This window comes from Pelobates fuscus, chromosome 3, assembly GCF_036172605.1.
Source record: "Pelobates fuscus isolate aPelFus1 chromosome 3, aPelFus1.pri, whole genome shotgun sequence".
In the NCBI taxonomy this organism is placed as follows: domain Eukaryota; kingdom Metazoa; phylum Chordata; class Amphibia; order Anura; family Pelobatidae; genus Pelobates; species Pelobates fuscus.
In genome coordinates this window covers 223522284-223545472 of record NC_086319.1, presented here as the reverse complement: position 1 = coordinate 223545472, position 23189 = coordinate 223522284, and the positions used below count along the sequence as shown (strand labels likewise).

Here is a 23189-nt window from a genome sequence, read left to right as displayed (position 1 = left end):
GTTTTAAAGTCGCCAACATAAAATTCCACCCCACCCTATCAAACGCTTTCTCTGCGTCTATCGATAGTAAAATTAAGGGCGTTTAATTTTTTTCTGTTTCTTCTAGTATGTTAATTATTTTTTTAAGATTATTAATAGGAGACCTCTCAGGTATAAATCCTACTTGGTCATAGTTGATTAGTTGTGGAATAACTCTTTTAAGCCTTTCTGCCAAAATGGAGGAAAAGATTTTAATATCTGTGTTAATTAGAGAAACTGGTCTGTAGTTACTGATCAGCTCCACGTCTTTGTCTGCTTTTGGGATAGGAACTATGTTTGCTCTCAGCAACTCTCCTGGACATTGTCCTGTTTTAATTATATAGTTGTATGTATTAACCAATTCTCCTTTAAGTTGGTCTTTCATTATTTTATAGAATTTGTTAGTGAAGCCATCTGGGCCCGGTGCAGTTTTTAATTTGAGCTTCTCTATTGCTCTGCTGACCTCCATTTCTGTTATTGGTTGATTTATGCTTTCTTGTTGATCTGATAGTATTTTTGGCATAGTTATCTTTTGGAAAAAAAGTCTCTATGTCTTCTTCTTTACCATATATTTCTCCTGGTAAATTGTACAGGTCCTGATAGAATTTACCAAATGCTTTTCCTATCCCTACTGGGGTCAACAAATATCTGTCTTTATCTTTTATTTTGTAGATTGTTCTTTTATCATTTTCTTTTTTCAATTTGTTGGTCATTAATGCTTCCGGTTTGTTGCCCTTAAAGTACCATCTTGCTTGTAGGAATTCTAGCTGTTTAGCGGCCTTTTCCATTAACTGCACATGTATCTAATGTTCTATTTCGTTTTTTTTTTGATCGCTTAATGTTATGTATAAATTTGCTAAGGGCGGTAATCCTTTCTTTTTTTCGGTGGCCACAATTTTTATTATCTGACCTCTAATTACACTTTTGAAAGCACACCAGACCATAATGTCTGGTGTGCCATTATTTTTATTTTCCAAGAAAAAAAGTTTGGTTGTTCTTTTAATCTCCTCTACATGTTTCTTTTTGTGCAGTATGCCATCCTTTAAGCGCCAGTCCTTGGGAAAATTTTCTAATATAATCTAATATAATCGGACTGTGGTCTGACCATGTTATATCTTTTATCTCTATCTTTTTTGTCAGATAAAGCATTGAGACATTTCCCAGTATAAGATCAATTCTTGAGTAAGAATTGTAAGTTCTAGAGCAGGGGTAGGCAACCTACGGCACTAGTGCCATGCACGGCACTCCAGGTGCCTTTGCACGGCACTCAAGGCTGCTAGAGCCAAACAGGCTCCGGCCTATCAGGAGTCCCAGTAAAACTTCAGATATCTGCTAATCCGAGAAGGTGGTGAAGGACAATCCTCAATTTATGCATTGCAGCACGTAGAGGTAGTGATCTCAGAGCACTTGTGAATAATAATCCACACTGTAGTAGAGCAGCCTGCAGCTGCTGTTGCAGCTCCTGTCCTTGACCTGTACCTGGCCAGCCTGGCCCCCACTGGAACCCAGAGAAGCCACCCACACTGCTAGATATACACAGAAATGCAGAATAACCCTCCCCTCATACAAATAATCTGGACAGCCCACACACAAACATACACACAATCCGCACAAACGAAACACCACTAACAATCCACATACATGCACACAACCTCACATGCAATACCCCAAAAAGCCTCCACACACTACCAAACACACACTGTGACATATCCATCCACACACACACACACACTTGCACAAGCGGCCCCCAAACACAGCCCACATTCATATGTATCATATACAATACCATAAACAATATAATAGCTCGTATACGCAGGGCCATCTTTAACGCGGGGCAAACTGGGCAGCTGCACCATGAGCCCTGCTGGCCTCAACTATTTCTAACCCTCTGGCCGGTAATCTGCACACTAAGGAGGCCCACCGGGTGGCCCATAAACAAAGGACCACCTGGTGGGCTTCTGTCAGCAGGGGCCCGCCGCACGCTGAGGCGCTTTAACAGCGCGAGCGGGCCCCTTGCTTTTCGGCAGCAGGCTGGGAGGAAGTGACGGCCGCGCATCACTTCCTCCCACAAAGAGAGGAGCGCGTGGGAAAGAAGAGTAGGCAGATTGGAGGGGGGCTGGCCGAGAGCGCTAGACCCCAACTCCCAACACCTTCAACCACCAGCAGGAAAGTTAGGAAACTGGAGGGTGGGTTTTAAAGTGTATGTCTGTGTCAATATGTCTGTCAGTGTGTGTGTGTGTGTGTGTGTGTGTGTCAGCATGTCTTTGTGTGTGTCAGTGAGTGTGTGTGTGTCAGCATGTCAGCGTGTGTGTGTCAGCGTGTGTGTGTCAGCATGTCTGTGTGTGTGTGTCAGCATGTCTGTGTGTGTGTGTGTCAGCATGTCTGTGTGTGTGTGTGTCAGCATGTCTGTGTGTGTGTGTGTGTCAGCATGTCTGTGTGTGTGTGTGTGTGTCAGCATGTCTGTGTGTGTGTGTCAGCATGTCTGTGTGTGTGTGTGTGTGTCAGCATGTCTGTGTGTGTGTGCGTGTGTCAGCATGTCTGTGTGTGTGTGTGTCAGTATGTCTGTGTGTGTGTGTGTGTCAGTGTGTCTGTGTGTGTGTCAGTGTGTGTGCATTTCAGTGTGTATATATCTCTGTGTGTGTATATGTTCATACATATCAGCATTCACACACTAACACACCTCTGCATTCAAATCTCAACACTACGTACAAACACATGTCTGTGTTACACACCAAAATGATATGTAAATACACCCCTGCATTCAAAAACCAACACTACACAAATACATGCTTGCAATCATGCCAACACCACGTACAAACAAATTCCATACAAAAACCTGTTTACATTCAAAAACAAAAACTGCTTAGTGCTAAATACAGACCTGCAAACATGGGTAAATGGTAGAGCCCCAGCTATCAATGCATTTCTGGAGTTGCACGACAGATGGGGATCTACCTTTTAATCACCCGTGCAACAGGGAGACCCCCCAAAATTCTTGCACCTCTCTACTTTAGGCCCGCCACTGCGTTGAGGTGGAGGACGTGATTGCATGGCTAGGAAGGAGGGACAGGGTCCAGGGGGCCCTAAGCAAATGCTTTGCCCAGGGTCCAGTCACTATTAAAGAAGGCCCTGCATATACACACAAATACAACAATACAAAGCAATTACAGTAAAAATAACAAGCAGAATACGGCAGCATACACACCTTGATTAAAAAAAAAAAAGAAATAGGACCGTCACGCTACGGGACATCACAATCCTATATCGGCACAGTGCTGCTAAAAGGTTGCCTGCCCCTGTTCTAGAGTAACATGTAAAGTCTAAATCTGAGGGATGGAATGTTCTCCATATATCTCTCAGATTGTAAGAGTTCAGAAGGTTTTGCATTCTGTTTCCACTGGTGGTCTTGTTTCTTCGTTCCTTCTGATTCTTCCTATCTTTTGCAGGGTCTATTACACAATTGAAGTCCCCGATTAAAAGTACCACTCCTTGCTTAATTTGTTCTATCTTCTTATATCACTTTTATGATATAATTTATTGTTGATTTATTTGGAGCATATATGTTGGCAAGTGTGAATAGTTTGTTGTTAATTTCACAAACTAAGATGATATATCGACCTTCTGAATCTATTTTTTTTCAAACAAGAAAGCAAACCCCTCTTTTTGTTTTCTTCTTTTTTTTTTCATAGAGGCGCTAATGATTTTGGGGTATCTTGCTGAACTAATTGTCTTTTTATTGCATTTTGTCCAATGTGTTTCTTGTAAGGCACAGATTTGTATCCTAATTTTTGTTAAATATTCAAAAATTATCGACCTTTTGCCAGGTGAATTGATCCCACTGGCATTTATTGATGCTAACTTAATTTAAATGTATCTGTCTGTTCTTGGGGTTCTCTCACTCCATCTTTTTTTGTAAGGCAAGATTCATAGGAATACTTAATATTTGTTTCACGTGCTAAGTAGTTCCAGTGTTTAGGAATCCACTTATATATTAGGTTTTGTATGGCGTAAATCCCCCGCCATACCGTGTCTCGAGTATCGTCTAGCATTACTCAAGTAAAGATCCCACTTGTCCTGTGGGAAAGGCGTACTAAGGGTCTGTACTATGGAGGGAGCCCCCCTTTTTTTCCTCTTTTCCTTATTCTCTTTTCTTTTCTTTTTCTTTTAAGTGCAGTCTAACTTATTTACATTGCGCCTCTTTTGGCTTATATGTTCCCTTTTCTATTTTCATGTGAAGATTTATATTCTTGTGTACTTAGTTTTCCTTATGTGAATATGTGTCTCCTCATTTGGAATTTTTTTCTTTTTTGATTTGTTTGTTCATTTCTAATTTTTTCACATTTTTTAGTGCTCTTATGGTCTGTCTTGTTATGCTTTAAATTACATGTGATTTAATTTTCTCCCGCTTTCATATTAACTTTATTTTGTATGTGCTAACTTCTGTCTGTCTGTGTGTTGTTGTCCTTAGCTGTGTGTTAACTCTTTTTGTGCTGTATATTTGCTGTGGTAATTTTTCTTTACTTAGTATATTCCTTGCCTTCTTTTTTAACTGTGTTCTTAAATTTCTATGTATTATCCCTTTCCCTGTTGTGTACTGTAACAATTTTTTATTCTTAATTTAGTGTATTTGTTCCCCTTACTTCCCCTTTTAGCTCCTTGAGGCCTCGCTAATTATAATTGGATGCTTAGGGCCCTTTCCTATATTATTTGTTGTTAACCAATTTTTTAGTTCTTCTGCATGATCGATTGCTATAGTTTTATTTTTGTGTGTTATAATTACCGTATTTTTCGCTCCATAAGACGCACTTTTTTTCCCCTCAAAAGTGAGGGGAAATGTCTGTGCGTCTTATGGAGCGAATATGAAGCTTTACTTACCTGTCTTGTAGCGTGGGCCGGCTTCACAGCGCGCACCGCGGTACTGGAACTTCAATTTCAGGTTGCGGTTTCCGGCGGGACTGAAAGGAAGTGTGCACACTTCCTTTCAGTCCCGCTGGAAACCGCAACCTGAAATTGAAGTTCCAGTACCGCGGTGCACGCTGTGAAGCCGGCCCACGCTTCAAGACAAGTAAGTAATTGGGGGACACTATGGGACGAGGGGAGGGGGACACTATGGGGCACTATGAGGGGAGGGGGCACTATGGGAGGAGGGGAGGGGGACATTATGGGGGGAGGGGAGGGGGACACTATGGGGGGAGGGGAGAGGGACACTATGGGGGAGGGGAGGGGACACTATGGGGGGAGGGGACACTATGGGAGGGAAAGTGCACTATGGGATAAGGGGAGGGGGGAAGAACACTATGGGATGAGGGGAGGAGGGAACACTATGGGATGAGAACACTATTGGACAAGGGGAGGAGGGGGTTAAAGAACACTATGGGACAGGGGAGGAGGGGTTGAAATCACTATGGGACAGGGGAGGAGGGGTTGAAATCACTATGGGACAGAGGAAGGGGGGTTAAAATCACTATGGGACAGGGGAGGAGGGGTTGAAATCACTATGGGACAGAGGAAGGGGGGGTAAAAATCACGATGGGACAGGGGAGGGCGGTTTAAAGATCACTATGGGTCAGGGGAGGGGGGGTTAAAGATCATTATGGAACAGGAGAGGGGAGTGGGTGGTAAGGAACACTATGGGACAGGGGAGAAAAAAAAATATTCTGAACAAACTTTCCCATAGTAAGAAACACTATGGGACCGTTTGTTAAGAATATTTTTTTTTTCTGGGTTTCCTCCTCTAAAAACTAGGTGCGTCTTATGGTGTGGTCCGTCTTATGGAGCGAAAAATACGGTATTTTTATGGGGAATCCCCAGCGATATTTAATGTTGTTTTTTCTTAGTAATATTGTACTATCGGCGAAGGTTTTCCTCTTCTGTCTAGTTGACCAGGATAAGTCCTGAAATACTTTCAGGGTTTCATACTCTTGAGAGCATTTTTTTCCTCTAAGGGCACTCATTATTTGGGTCTTAAGTTTGAAAGAAGTGCATCGTAACATCACATCCCTTGGAAGGTGATCTGGGACTCCTCTTGGTTTGTTAACTCTGTGTCATCTCTCTATTGCCGGAATTTTGAAGTCCCACTCCACATCCAAGTGTTTGAAAAAACCCTCTATGTATGACTCTAGGTTTTTAGTAATTACTTGTTCTGGTATTTCTCTAATTCTGAGGTTCTTCCTCCTTGCTCTGTCTTCAGCATCTATCAGCTTGTTCTCCATTTCTATAATTTTTCTTTCCATTGCAAGATATTCCTCTCTGAGGGTTTGTAGAGGCCAGCTAACTCTTTCTTGATATCCCTGGTACTGTTTTGCATCTCCTCCTTAAGCCTCTCAAATTGACTATCTAGGTGTTTAAGCAGGTGGTCGTATTCCTTCCTTCCCTCGCCTGTTTCCTGGCTATCCTCCAAGTGACCTTTGTTGATGTCTCCGTCTGTGGTGCTATTTGTCTGGAGAGATTCTTCCACGTATATTTTATTTCCTGGCTGTTGTGGTGAAAAAAAGGAGAGGCGTTTTTCTATTATGCTTTCAGGTTATCTTTCTTTTCTTAATTGTTTTCCCTCCATTGTCTTTTTTGTGACCATTTTGTTTATTTCCTCTGTATCTTCTTTTCTTTCCTTCTCCTCCCTTTCTTCCTCCTATTATATATGGATTTCTTTCTCCTCTCCTCTCTCCTCCTATTCACTTAGGTTTCTTTAGTTTATTATACTTTCTTGTAATTTCTTTCCTCTCGTCGTCCCTTGCACCTTAACTAGGATGCTGTGTATCACACCTCGTGGGAATAACACTTCCAATTTTAGGCAGGGGGCGAAACAGCATAGGAACAGTATATCTAATTTTTTTTCTTTTTCCTTTTCTTTTTTGGCAACTTTAGGCAGGCAGACGAAAAACAAAACAAAAAAAAAACACCCAGGCCACAGACCTCCAAACAGAGAGGGAGAAGATTGAAAAGAATGACCGCGAACACCCAGTGGTGTTTTCTTTTGAGCACCTTGCTCCTATTATAAAGAATCAGTCAGCCAATAAATTTTTTTATTTTTTTTATCCTCAAGACCTTATTATATTAGGAAACCTCACTACCTTCCTTGTCACTAGATTTTCATACCCCTACTAGCCCTTAGAGTACAGTAGTATATACTATTTATACATTAGCTTCTAGCAGACTTTTGAACTTAGCTTTTAGTTGAGTGCAGCCGGCTTGCTGAATGCTTGCCCCGGGTTTTTTTTTTTTACCAACCGTCTCCTGTGGTCATCACTGTTCAGGGAATGTTGCCCCCGCTGCAACCAGATTTCCTGCGGCACCTCACTTGACTCATGGGGGATACCTCCTCCCTTCTCCCTTCTCCCGCCGCCAGCCGTCAGCCTTTCAAATATTACCCTGCTCGTCGGCTCAACTCAGCGGCTCCCTCCAACAGACCCTGGACGCGCTCTATGAGGGCCGCTACGTCATCGCTCCACCCATGAAAACCTGTGGAGAGCAGTGGAACAGTGCTCCCTGCATGTCCTGCCCTCAGTGGGCTGTCCTGTGGGATTGACAGGTTGCCTGGCATGAATTTACGTCATATTGACCTTTCATTTTTTGGGGTAGACCTGCCCCCTTTTCAGGTCAATCTGTGCCCTTTGGGCAGTACCAATCATGTGATTTGTGTCACTGGCCTACTCCCTCATACACCAACCCACCAGTGTCCTGTTTGCTGGGACAAGGAAGTTGGCAGTTGTAACATATGCAGGTGATGCACAGAAATAAGAGACAAACACACTGGGAGCAAAATATTACTTACTGGAGATTCCACAAGTCATTGATTCTCAGCTAAACTGCTCACTATATGAGTGGAAAACCTGGGGTTACTCATGATGATAACAGACTATTTTCTGCTGATCCAGAGCAAACAAAATAAATTATGTTGCCTTCCTAGTGAAAGTTGCTCTCTTGACTTACAATCTCTAAACTACTCCTACTTGTTCTTAACCCCCAGTTCAGTGTGGAGAAACTGTGTCTAGTGGTAGGAGTCTGTAAATTCTAAGAAGCACAAATAGGATATTTGAAGCTGACTGCTGGTGTTGTAAACTTAAGATGTTAGCATCATTGAGATGAGAGGAGGTATCTACCACAATTCCGAGCAACATGGCTGCCCTAGATATTAACATTGTGATCTTTCTCAAAGTGCTATTCTCCATGTGCACTACTTTAGTTAATTATAGCCACCTTTTCTTTCTAAACCTGTCAGAATGTTGGAAAGAGAAAAATATAATTTAGTCTCAAGTGATTCCACCTGAAATGATGGCTCTACATGGAAAAACTGGTTGCCTGCATTGTAGCATTCTACAATAAGATAAGAGGGTCCACCTGACAATGTTTAATAGCGAGCTTTGCAGAAGAAATACATGTGTGCTGGCTATAAACCATACACCAAGCTTAATGGACAATTATCATCGAATTTTATCTATAAACATTACCATAAATTCAATTTAGTTTTACAAAAAAGAATTAGTCGACAAAGTGGAACTTGACATGTGGAGAATATGCACTATTTATGGTATAAGAAAAAACAAGAATATTCAAACAGGTGTGTCAAAGGCATTCCAAATCACTAGATAAACAGTTGAGCTGAGTCAGTTTATCACACTGCGTGAGAGTTGTATCATATACAACATAACTAATTAAAGGCACAATGCCATGATTCTTAACTCGATAAGTTGCGTAAGGAAAATAAACCACTGGGACCAACCAATACATAAAGCAAAACATGTAAGAATTAAAAACAAAGTGCAAAAACAGCTGCCAAGTATGAATTGAGAGGCCTATTTAAGGGAACGGAGAAGGGACCCCAGGCCGCAATACTAATCATGATGTTCAGCCTATGTCCACCAAACAAGACTGTGTACCCAGTAGAATGATAATAATGTTTGATATTTTAATCATTCCACAGAATGTGTTGATTTACTTCACCAATGCCAACTACATGATGCCTAGGGAATTAATAACTCTCAAGTTACACTTTTATTCCCAATTTTACACATATTGATTTCTGTTTGATAATTTGACTCTACAGAGGTCAGTTAAAACCATAGTAATATCACACAATCTATTCATTCCCACATCAATCCTCAGTTAAAAAACAATAACAATATAAAACACTAAGGATATAGGTTGCTAAAGACCTATGGGTAGTTTGTTTCTCAATCCATCTTTGGCATCTAATATTGACCAGGCATTAAATAACTGTTTCAATGAAAACGAGACACCTCCGTTTCCTTTACATACAGAAAAAGACAGAAGAGTGAGGGAGAGAAAATGAGAAGAGCATATGAAGATAAAAGACAAAAAGAAATACAGGGATATAAAAAAGAAAGAGTCATACATGGAATGACACGACTGAGGGGAGCATAACAAGACTAGATGTAGTAGAACACGCATAGACAGAAAAGTGAAAATAACTTGTGAAGATGAAAAACAGAAAAAAATACAAGGAAAAGTACATATAGGGAATACGAATTAAAAGCGATACAGGAAGAAGCACAATATAGGAATATAAATAAACAATAGATACCAAAAACATCCACATTAATGGCACCACTGGCACATATCAATTTCCCATCATCGTTTCCAGTCTCAGTAAGCCTCACTAACGCATCCCATTATATTTACATAAATCACTTTTTAGAGTGGGTGTTAGCAATATAGTAAGGTCTGAAACACGTAATACATGTTTTAACCAATAAATATCAAATTACAATATGCATAACTCAATACAGACTAAAATCTAGATTGTAATTTCGTACGGGAATAGGGTCCTCAAGGCCTCTTGTATTTGTTTGTTTGATTTTGCACTGTTTCTCAGATGTATTGTAACTTTGTCTTTTTAATTGCAACAATGTTACCCATGTGCAGCACTCAGGAATGTGTTGGCACTTTATAAATACATTTTAATAAATAATAATAGTAAAATATGTCAAAGAGCATAAATTATTGTTAATTAAGGGACAAGCATCATATAATAATCTGGAACACATGCTAGACAAAACTGGCAAGCCATCCTGTATGTAGAACATGACACGATCATTTCATGAGACAGAAGAATTAAGTTATCCTGACGAGTGAGACTGAGCAAAAGGGAATATAATAAATCAGAATTTCTATGCAAAAACTATTCACATGGAACCAACAACCACAATGATTTTAAATCTAAAATGTGATTTTAGAATTCCATAAACATAATGGACGTATTCATTATACCAGAAATAGCATTTGTGCATGAAGAGTTCTGTTGGCCTTATTGTTTTTATTGTTGTAAATTATTTTAAGATTCTTAAGGAAATATTGTGCAGGAATTTAAGTATGAGCCAATATCAGATTAATCACCTATTTTTAGAAGTTAATGACGTGTGTTGTAATTTAATTAAATCCATAAGACTTTTGAAGGATTTCTATATTCAGTAGAGTGATACTAAGGAAAAAAAGTTTATTTCATCCCCAAAAAAAAATGAAAATAATATATGAATAAACAAACATGGAAAAGGTTGAGCTATCTATCTATGAGTTTCCACGTAGATGCCAAAATAACTATAACTATACATTCATCCATCAATCTGGAAATTATAGACATCTGAAATACCAAAGGCAAGAGTCAGGCTAAAATAGCCTAGGTTAAAGAATTGTCCAATATAGTATTTTTACATTCTGTTTTCAATCCATTAGAATTTGAAATGGGAAAAATCTTCTAAATCAGCTAAGGCACGTTTTCCGTTCAACTATTTTGACCTAAGAGTTGAAATTTACTTTGAATTTACTTTGAAACCTCAAAATGTACAACTTAGTGAATAATTCTATCAAAGTAAAAGTGTTTTGGAATTAAAATTCACAGATTTATTTAAAAATAATATATATCTTTGTCACTAGCCATTATAACACATTAGAAAAACAACAATAAAAAGTGTGTATAGAAAAATATCCTGCAAAAAAATGTACAAGTATTGTGCCAGACTACATCATACTTCAAAACCAGGAAGTTATGTTATGCACAGTACACTTACCAATAGAAAACTGCAGGATGGAGGCTGTACTTGTGTTAAGGTTAGTCGTTGTCTGTAAAAAACAAAACAAAGAATTCTTCAGATATATAAAATATATAGACATACAGAATGCACATGACCATCTCTTAAATTGCCATTGCACATGAGGATAAATGTATATTTTACATAAAATATTAATGTTACAAATACATTCATGTTTTTTACTTTTCTTTTTATGGATTTAAAAAATAAATAAATAAAGGAACATACATGTTTTGTGAAGCGTAGAACAATGTCACCTACAAACACAGTAAAGAGGTTCCAACTCCTTGAGAATTTTTACACTTTTGTGGGTCTGTAACTTTACCACTGGGCCATAAAACACTCATTATTCCCATGTCCAAGTGTGACCACAAATGATGTCATATCATGAGTTTTGTCGTGAGGGAAAGCAATGATGAAATATTCAGGTTAAATCTGCAAAGCCAACAATGCATTATTTTATTCAAGGCAAGTAGTGTGATGCTATTATTGTAACGGAAGGTTGTGTATTATCATGTAGGCATTTATGTTCAATTTACAGTATAGGTTTGATTTATGGAATGCAAAATCCAATTTATTTTGTCACCAGGAATAAACACAACATATGGGATACATATTAAAATCTAAGCTGCATAACATTACTACCCAGTGGACTTAATGTAATCAACACACACTTCAATTTATCTTTGTTGTGAAGATAACACCTTAGCCAAATTCAATCAATCAATTACTATACAGGCTGTGTAGTTTCAACAGTAAATACATTATTTAGTTTATCAGAGGGGATCATAACAAAAAAAAGAAAAGCTACATGAAAATGGTATCCTTTGCATTTAAATTCTCATATTAAAAATAAATAGCAAAAATGAGATACATGCACACCTAGATAGATGATAGCTAGCTAGTTAGCTAGCTAGCTATATAGTTAGATAAATAGAAAGATCGATAGATAGTCACCTTCATTGGGAGCAAAAGGACACTTTACTGATTTGTTCTTATGTTTTAGTCACCCATTATAGGTGCAGGGTGTGTATAATATGGTTGTGGTTAAAATGTTTTGTGTGCTCTCCTGTCCTGCTGATGCTTGCAACCAACTAGATGGATTTGGCCTTTGGAGCTTGTATAGCACCATATATTGGTAGCAACAACTATATGCACTACCTGCAAAGCAAGGCTTGATAATTTGCATATTCAGGTAGATTTGCATATTATGAATTCTGCAGGCAGGAGAGATGTTTTGTGTTCAATGTTATCATCCCATTCCCCTTCATAGATATGTTATCATGTTATTATAATTCCCTGTATGTTTTCCGACAAGTTTTTTTTTTTTTTTTTTAATTCTTTATTTTGTTGTGCATAGCTTTTTCAAACAACTTTTGTGCCATGATGGCATGCTATGGTATTATATGCTTATAGAGGTATATACATGGCATAGAGGTGAAAAACACATTTTTCAATAAGGAACAACAGGAAATTATAACAGTTTGGTTGGTCACAGTGAGGTTAGTTTAGCGTTGTGTGATGTTTGGCTATGTATTCTGTGTGATTCTTTGTAGTCTACTACGGGACTAGCTGGTCTCGGTTGGGTGTTCGTGCCGGGCGGGCGAGGTGGTTTGACAGTTTTACGGTGGCTTGTATCAGTGATGTGTTTGGATGGTCGTGTGTGTACAGGCTTCTATGCTTGTGTCTGTCGTGTTATGAGTGTGTTGGGCCTGTTGCATGGGCAGTGTGTGTTGATGCTTTGGATCGTGCTGTCGTGTAGTGTGTCTCGCTTTGCTCTGTCTCGGCATTGAGGGTGGTTACCCCTAACCATGTGGGTAGCGGGGGGGGGGGGGGGGGTTAGCTCTGTATTCGTGGAGCGTAATTTCGCCTTCGGGCATCGATGTTCTTTGTGCTGAACTGGGTCTGGGTACCTGAGTGTCTGTCTGGGAGTTAGTCAGAGAAGAAACAGTAAATCATAGTGAAAGGCAACATAAACATAAAGCATTAAACATAAGGTATTAAAAATGGAGTTATCTTCTGTCGGTTTCTCATTCTCTGGGATGGGGGTACCGTGGGTAATAGTCCGACAAAGTCCGACTTTGGGTTTCATCAGTGGGCAAGTGTCCATGGAACTTAAGACCCCAGTCCACTTGTTCCCGGGGCGTGAGGGGAGGCTATTGTGGTTTCTCCGTTCTCTCTTCGGCGTTTTGTGTTCTGGTTCGGCGAACTGATGGTTTTCAGGTAGTTGGCTGCTTCCTCCGGTGTTGTGAGGACTTGTGTTGTCCCTGCATGGGTGACTTCCATGGAGCCTCCTGCTCCCCATCTGTAGGCTATACCTGCAGCGCGTAACTGTGTGGCAGTTTGGCCGTATGATTTGCGCCACAGTAGTGTGGCTCTAGATAGATCTTGATAGAACGTAAGTTCTGCTTCTTCAAAAGACAGCGGTGTGCGATCCTTAAGCGCCGCCATGATATGGAGCTTGTCCTGTACTGTTACGCACCTTAAGATGACGTCTCGAGCTGCTGGTGATTTCAGTTTTGTGTAGGTTGGGAGCCGATAGACGCCATCTATAGTGAGTTTCTTAGCAGTTGCGTGTGGGAGTATGCTGGACAGGAGGCGCCTTGCGTAATGCGGCAGTTCTTCTGCTGTAACTGCTTGTGGTATTCCTCTGATTTTAATGTGTGTTCGCCTTTGTCTATCTTCTATGGTCGCCATCTTAAGTGCCATGATTTTTTGGTGATGCTGTATGTGTTGTACCTGATCTTCAGCGTTGTCAGGTGAGTTTTGACTTCCACCACGTCTTGTTCTGTGGCAGTTACCCGGTCTGTGACCGTTTGTACCTCCGTTTTGAGGAGGGCCGTGTCGGCCGCCCAGAGCCTGTGTATGTCTGCGAGTAGGAGCTTGAGATCGCCTTTGGTGGCCGGTGCAGCATCATCTGGATTTTCGGGCTGCGGTGTCAGCGTGGACTGTATGGCCAGCTGAGTCTCTGATCTGCCCTGCTCTGTTTGGGGAGTGCGGTCTGACTCCCAGTCATCTCCCGTGGGCCTAGGAGTGGGACGTGGCTGCGCGGGGCGTTGTAGCAGCGCGCCTATGTCTCTGCTGTCCGCCGCAGGTTTTTGGGACCTGCGCCCCATTGCCACTGAGGGAGCCGGTGGTTCCGTGGGTGTGGGGATTAGTGGGTGCCCCCCTCTCTCTAACCTTGGTCGGAGCAGGAAATCCTCCAGGCCTCGGATAGTCGGCTCGAGGTAGGCCCCGGTTTTGCGTTTCTGCTTAGGAAGCTTCTGCGGGTGTAAAAACGGCATCGATCTGTGCCTCTTGTCTTTCTGCCCCCGTTTCTGAGGGTTGTAGGGCTGGATGGGTGCCCGTTTCGGTGATTTTGCCCAGATTCAGTAAGTTCGGTTAGGAGACTGTAGAAATGGCGTCTGGTGCCATGCGATGTCCCGACAAGTTTTAATTATTTGTATTTTATTAAGTTTGTCACAGAAAGCACACATATCATCTCACTCTATATTAACATTATTCTCAACCTTGCGGTCAGGGCCGGACTGGGGACACAAAGCAGCCCTGGAAAAAAAATCCATGCCAGCTCCATAAGTCATTGCGCCATATATTCTTGCATGTAATTTGTAAGGCTATGTCTTGCCACCCTAGATGATTGATTATATATATATTTTTTCCAATATAAAATATTGGTCCTTTCAGAGTAACATTTTTAATTATACAGTAAGCATACTCACATGCAGACACAGACAATCTCACTGACACAAGCTAATTGATACACAGCCTCATAGACAAACAATCTCACTGATATACATAAGGTCACTGACATAAAAACACAAGCTCACTCAGTAGCAGGCACACACACACACACAGCTTAATGTATTGGCTCTGGTGTCTATAGCCTGTCCCTGCAAGCTTTTCAATGTAAACACTGACTCTTTAGAGAAAAGGCAGTGTTTACATTGCTTCCTAGTGACAGACACTCAGACGGTCACTAGAGGTGTTTCCTGTGTCAGTGCGGATTGGCTGAGATCATCAAGGCAGGACCAGTCGAGGGGAAACCAGCACGACGTGGGGGGGAAAAAAGGTGAGTAAAAACACACATATATACACACATACCATGACAGACCGTGACACTGACTGACACACACACACCGTGACAAAGACAGAAACACACACACACACCGTGACACAGACAGAAACACAGACACACCATGACAGACAGACACACCATGACACAGACAGACAGACAGACACACACACCATGACAGACACACACACACACACACACACATACCATGACAGACACACACACACTTACCATGACAGACACACACCTTAAGAAAGACACACACACATACCATAACAAACAGACCGTGAAACAGACACACACACACACACACACACACACACCATGCCACAGACAGACACACACACCATGACACACAGACACACACACCACAACACACAGACACACACCACGACACAGAGAGACCGTGACACACACACACAATGTGATACAGACAGACACACACAGACCATGACATAGACAGACACACACAATGACACAGACACACATTGCATGACACAGACACACACAATGACACAGACACACATTGCATGACACAGACAGAGACACACACACCATGACACAGACAGACACACACAATGACACAGACACACATTGCATGACACAGACAGACACACCATGACTCACACATTATTGCTACCTGTGGGGTCCAGTGAGCCACCGGCCAAGGGATTGTGCAGGCGGGCGACATGCTGATTGCAGGGATTGTGCAGGCGGGCGGCTGGTGGCGCGAATAGGGAGCTGTTCTGTCTCTGCTCCCTGGCGCGCCGCTTAATGAGACTGGGGCCGGAATATGACATCATATTACGACCCCGGTCTCATTAAGCGGCGCGCTGGGGCGGGGGAGCAGAGACAGAACAGCCAGCTCCCCCTGCGGCCGCCAAAAGAGCTCCCTCTGCGGCCGCAGGTCAGCCAGCTGCCTGCCCGGCCCCAGTTGCCGACGGCCCACCGGGAAATTTCCCAGTATCCCGGTGGGCCAGTCCGGCCCTGCTTGCGGTCTTCACCTTCTGTTCCTCAGCTGCCCTTCCAATCTAGATTTAAGTTCCCATTGTAATAGGGCCATCATCTCCTCCTGTATGTTTGCCAAATGTTGTATTGTCTTTTAGTTGTGACTTTTTACATGTACCATTGTACCCATGGACAGCGATGTGGAATGTGATGGCGCTTTATAAATTAAGTATAATAATAATAATAATAATTATAATAATAAAAGTTAATTTAAAATTTAAGGCCAAGTAGTCAAAGATAGTGTATTTCCACTTTGGATATTTTGACCTTAAATTTGAAATTCAAATTTGAATTCTCACTTTAGTGAATAATCCTGTATATATTTGCATATACCGTATTTTAATATAAGATGCACTGGGATATAAGGTGCACCCATATATTTTGACAAGAAATGTAGGCATCCTGTGCCATAATTACAGTAAACATTAGTTTATGTGTATAGGTGATGCAGCGTGTGTGGGTATAGAGGGATGTAGTGTGTGTGTGTGTGTGTGTAAGGAATTCAATGTGTGCAGGGGATGCAGTGTGTATGTAGAGGGGTAGGGGTCTTGTAGATTACGCAGGGGCATGCCTAGAGCATTTGGCACCCGGGGTGGATCCTGTGTTTTGCACCCCTCCCTCTTTAAAATGTAAAAAAACACCCACACTTTTTAAAAATTGTTTTCAATAATATTTATTGCACACATTTGTAAACTGTATATAAACTTGAAAACACTAGAACTATGAAAAATACATTAACTTAGAAATAAAACCCCTGTCTTGCTCCAATTTTATAAAACCCCTGTCCTGCCCCATTATACAAAACCCCTGTCCTGCAACCATTATAGAAAACCCCTGTCCTGCAACCATTATAGAAAACCCCTGTCCTGCTCCCATTATACAAAACCCCTCTCCTGCCCCGATTGCACAAAACCCCTGTCCTGTCCCCATTATACAACCCCCCTGTCCCTTCCACTTCTACAAAACTCATGTCCTGCCCCTTCCACAAAAACCCTGCCCCAGTATACAAAACCCCTGTCCTTCCCCCTTGTACAAAAATTATGTCCTGCCCCTTATACAAAACCCCTGCACTTCCCCTTCACAAAAAAACCCTAGAGCCCCTTCAATAAAATTCATACACCCCCTTCACATAAAAACCCTGAATGCCCCCTTCACATAAAAACCCTTCATCCCCCATACACATAAAAAAACTGCACTCCATACACATAAAACACTTGCACCCTATTCACATAAAAATCCTGCAATCCATTAGGGATGAGCATGGGCAAAAAATTTGGTTCGGTTCGGAAATTCGGGAAAGTAAAACAACTTGTCTGCTTTGGTCATTCGGACCAATGGCATTCGGTTCTGTTCAGCACTTCAGAACTGCTGAACGTTGGCACTTTGGAACATTGGCACTTCGTACATTTATAAGCATCTGAATGGCATGAAATTCGTACATTTCCAATTGCACGTCTATTGCTCATTTCATTGGACAGGGAATAGTGAAACCGGATTGGGCAAGCCAGCATTACATTGCACAAAAGGAATTAGCTTATTGGTCAAGATTTCTGTCATCATTTACATAATTTTCCCTCCCTCTCTCTTATTCTGCCACTTTTCAGAAATCCAAATCACTTCAGCACTTTGGCACTGCAGAGTTTCTGCACTTCCGAACTACCAAATTTCAGCACTTCAGCACTTCGGACATTTGTAAGCATCCGAATATCCGAATGGCATGAAATTTGTGCGAATATACATTTGGAACGAAACAAGTTGCACATGTCTACACCACATACACATAAAAACCCTTTACCCCATACACATAAAAACGCTGCACCCCATACATATAAAAAAAATATGCACCCAATACACATAAAATCCTGCACCCCGTACACATAAACCACCCTGCACCCCATACATATAAAAAATCCGCACCTAATAAACATAAAAATCCTGCACCCCATACACATAAACACCCTGCATCCCATACACATAAAAAGGTGCACCCTATTCACATAAATATCCTGCACCCTGGCCCCTTCACATAAAATTAATAAACCCCCTTTACATAAAATGTATAAATCCCCCTTCACATAAAATGCATACCCCAAATTCCCATTAAATTCATACCCCCTTCACATAAATATCCTCTACTCACAATTGAGGATGACCCAAATTGTGGAGAAGCTGTGGTCTGCTCTACTCCAGCCTCAGGCTCAGAGCACTACTGCTACCGTGGTTCCGACCTCAAGTCAGCTCGGATCCTTCCGCTTCTTGAGATCTGTGAAGGTGGACAGGAGGCCGCGCACGTCAGCGTGACGTTGTGTGCCTCTGGGCATTTTAACACTCCTCCTCCCCCTGCTCCTCCACATTACTGCAGTATAGTGGGGCCAACCACGGCCGCAGACCGCACTATAGGAATGTATGGGGTGTGACTCATGATGCTGGCGGTCATGGCACCTCCCTAGTGAGTGATGCGGACCCCCCATCCACTCATTAGTACACCAGATCTCCCATAATGCTTGTGACGGACCGCTTGGCAACCTGACTGATGCTGAGGACCATAAGCACCACACCGGACACCATGAGCACCGTAGTCCCTTCGCCGCCACTGCTTGGCTGGGGTCTCCCCATCCCTTCCCACCCTGGACCAAACTCCTGGATCCAGCTCCCAGCTCTTACAAGAACTAGTGATTATAGCCTGCATAGCTGTGCCCTACAATCACGAGATGAGGCTGCATGTTAAGGGTGAAGTGAACTGACTTTAATAGGGTCACACTTGGCCTTTTATGCAAGTCCACATGCAAGGGGTACTAACACATGGACCTTGTGGGGAACTACAGTATAAAGTCAAAGACCAATGGCAACAGTGTTTAAATGCATGACTATACTCCCATATACAAACAAACAATTCCTCCGCTCTGCCTGGGAGATAATTGAGTCAGATACAGTATTAACTCAATTATCTCCAGGCAGAAAAAAACACATATTTTTATAAAATGCCAAAAGTACTCCTAAAACTCATGGAAACCCTATAAAGTCTGGTAGCCCCGATCTGGGTGAACAGCATATCCAAAAATCACCCAGATCAGTGCAGGGGTTCGGGATTTCCACGGAGGTCTTATTTTAACCAACCGCACACAAAACTACTGTCCAAAAAGAGTTCCAGGAAATCAGGCTGCGTGGTCGGTCTACTTTGGGGAATCAAAGTAGAATATAAAATACCAAACGTATACGTTCGGGAGTAGGCTCAGTTTATGTCTCTCATTCAGGAGTTTATTCCCACCGAACGCCGTTCGATTCACATTCGAACAGCTGAACATCAGTGGAAGGTATGTATTTAGCGGTGTTCGCGCCATCGAGTGTCCGATTTGAGTTCCATGTACTCGACTACCAAGCACCTCTCATTGTGCTCGCTTAAGATGGCCTCCACCAAGTGTTCGAATGCTAGCCGACCGCTTCAACCAGCTTCGAGAGTTCGAAGTGCCGCTTCGGACCGCTTTGAAAGTTCCAAGTGTTACTGAGTGAATAACCTAACCATACAAGTCCAAAAGGTACAAACAGTGTCTTTAACCACAGTTTATTACAGGGGCCATAGTTACAGGGCAGGAGGCTGGCAAACAAGCTCCTCCAAAAGCTAGTGGTGAGGTTACTTTTGCCACAATGCTCTTACAGCCATAATGCTGGCAAAGCATCAGTTGCCATGTAGTTCAACAAATCTGGAGTGCTGAATGCTATCTGCCCCTGGTATAGTGGATACAGTGAATATAGTGTGTGTAAGGGATGCAGTGTAAAATATAGAAACATAGAACAATAGAATGTGACAGCAGATAAGAACCATTCAACCCATCTAGTCTTCCCAATTTTCGAAATACTTTCATTAGTCCCTGGCCTTATTTTATAGCTAGGATAGCCTTATGCTTATCCCACGCATGCTTAAACTCCTTCACTGTGTTAACCTCTACCACTTCAGCTGGAAGGCTATTCCATGCATCTAATACCCTCTCAGTAAAGTAATACTTACTGAGTAAAGTAATACTTCATTTTTAAACCTTTGCTTCTTGTTGTGGTACCTTTTCTTCTTTTAAATATAGTCTCCTCCTTTAATGTGTTGATTCCCTTCATGTATTTAAATGTTTCTATCATATCCTGCTTGTCTCCTCTTTCCTCCAAGCTATACATGTTAAGATCCTTTAACCTTTCCTTGTAAGTTTTATCCTGTAATCCATGAACCAGTTTAGTAGCCCTTCTCTGAACCTTCTCTAACGTATCAATATCCTTCTGGAGATTTGGTCTCCAGTACTGCGTACAATACTCGAAGTGAAGTCTCACCAATGTTCTGTAAAATGGCATGAGCACATCCCTCTTTCTACTGCCAATACCTCTCCCTATACAACCAAGCATTCTGCTAGCATTTACTGCTGCTCTATTACATTGTCTGCCTACCTTTAAGTTATCTGAAATAATTACCCCTAAACCCCTTTCCTCAGATGTTGAGGTTAGGACTTTATCAAATATTCTGTACTCTGTCCTTGGGTTTTTACGTTCAATGTGCATTATCTTGCACTTATCCACATTAAATGTCAGTTGCCACAACTCTGACCATTTTTCTAGTTTACCTAAATCATTTGCCATTTGGCTTATCCCTCCCGGAACATCAACCCTGTTACATATCTTAATATCATAAGCAAAAAGATGTACCTTACCATCAAGACCTTCTGCAATATCACAAAAAAAAATATTAAAGAGAATGGGTCCAAGCACAGATCCCTGAGGTACCCCGCTGGTGACAAGACCATGCTTTGAATATACTCCATTGACTACAACCCTCTGTTGCCTGTCACTCAGACACTGCTTTACCCTTTCAACAATATTGGAATCCAAACTTAAAGATTGCAGTTTATTAATAAGCCTTCTATGTGCAACAGTGTCAAAAGCCTTACTGAAATCTAGGTAAGCAATTTCTACTGCACCACCCTGATCTATTGTTTTAGTTACCCAATCAAAAAAATCAATAAGATTAGTTTGGCATCATCTCCCTGAAGTAAAACCATGTTGTCTCTGATGTAACTCATGTAGGTGTTTTAGAGACAATCCCAGTAGGGAGTTTACAATATGTGTGCTCCTGGCACAATCAGCTATTTTGGTTTTCCAGTTCACATCAGGAAGATTAAAGTCACCCATGATGATAACTTCCCCCTTCATTGTCATTTTAGCTATTTCCTCAACTAGTAGATTATCTAACTCTTCTATTGTCCTGGGGGCCTATAAATCACACCTACATGAGTTACTGTGTGATTACCAAATTCTAAAGTAACCCAAACGGACTCTATGTTTGCCTCATTAACTTTTATTAGGCTAGATTTTATGCTATCCTCCACATTCAGGGCCACCCTTCCCCCTTTCTTGCCTTTCCTGTCTTTTCTATATAAAGAGTACCCTGGTAATTCTATGTCCCAGTCACTTTTCTCATTATACCATGTCTCAGTAACAGCGACTAAATCTACATTATCAGTTGCCATTATTGCCACAAGTTCACAGATCTTATTCTCTAAACTGCGAGCATTTGTAGACATGACTCTAAGCTTATCCTTTTTTAACACACTTGCTACAGGCACCTTCTGTCCTTGTTTTGGAGGGACATTGGATTGATGTTTTATCACCCTTTTGACCACCCCCCCCCCCCCCCCTCCTAGTTTAAATACATCCTAGCAAAACCTCTGAACTGCACACTGAAAACATTTTTCTCTTTTGAGAAAGATGCAAACCATCTTTTTTGTACAGTTAATTTCCATTCCAAAAAGAGCTACAATGAGAAATGAAGCCAAATCCTTGCTCCCGACACCATTCACCAAGCCACAAGTTAAAGTCCCTAATACGCATCCGCCTGTCGTTCTGAGTGTTATGCACAGGCAGAACTTCAGAGAATGACAATGTGGAAGCAACCTGCTGTATATCATTGGCAAAAACACAAAAAAACTCCTTTTAAGCTGAAACCTCATTGAAAGTCAAGTCATTTGTCCCAAGATGGACAAGTACATCCAATTCTCCTTCCTGCTTTGCACGCTAAACAATATTACAAATACATCTCCTGTCTCTGTGAGCAGTAGCTCCAGGAGGACATCTCACAAGACCACTATTGTCCAGCTCCACACCTCTTATGATAGAATCCCCCAACAACAACTGCTTTCTATCAAGCCTCACCATAGTTTTCAAGCCTGTCTCCATAACACCACTACACTCTGTGCCTGAGCCTGTCTCCATAAAACCACTACACTCTGTGCCTGAGCCTGTCTCCACAACACCACTACACTCAGTGCCTGAACCTGTCTCCACAACACCACTACACTCAGTACCTGAGCTTGTCTCCATAAAACCACTACACTTGGTGCCTGAGCCTGTCTCCATAACCACATTACACTCTGAAAGTGCTGAAAATGAGTTATGTAGAGCAACAGACTGTGCAATATGCCTTTGATCCACAACTCTAAGTCTACCAGATCCTACAATAATCCATCTGCCATTCCTAGGACATCTCTGCGGCAGTGGCTTTGCAACAGTTCCAGCCTGAGTTTATTTACCAGATAATTTACAAACCTCAGACTTCAACAATACAATCTCCTGTTTGTATTTTTTTTTATTTAATTTTTTTATGTCCTCCTGAATACTTCAGATTACCTCCAGTTTATTTCCAGAATATCTCCAAGCACACACTTTGAAGCAGCAACCAAGCTATATTAGCCAAGCTAATAACCACAACCCTTATATAACTCCTAAAAGCACCACCCACTAGGAATGTTTATCAAATCAAATGCCTTACCAATTACCAACAGTAAATCAAACCTTGTACAATCAGTAACCTTTTCCTACAGATGAATCTTACCTGTAACAGTAAAAAGAAAACTCTTAGCAAAATCCGAGACAGTTGAAGAATCAGTAAAACTCTCCAGAATATCTCCAAGTCTAGTGCATGAAGTGTGTTTAGTGCATGCAGTGTGTAGGGGATGCAGAGTGTGTGTGTAAGAGAGGAATTGTATGTATAGAGGATGCAGTGTGTGTGTGTG

General features: G+C 41.6%; 1 protein-coding gene across 2 annotated transcripts in view; it reads right to left on the bottom strand.

Moving 5' to 3' along the window:
• RELN (reelin) overlaps positions 1-23189 on the bottom strand; it is a 466948-nt gene that overhangs the window by 244488 nt on the left and 199271 nt on the right. For both annotated transcript variants that reach the window (XM_063448139.1, XM_063448140.1), the window contains exon 8: positions 11043-11094. In XM_063448139.1, the coding sequence (XP_063304209.1) occupies positions 11043-11094 (52 nt within the window). The remainder of the gene's footprint in view (positions 1-11042; positions 11095-23189) is intronic.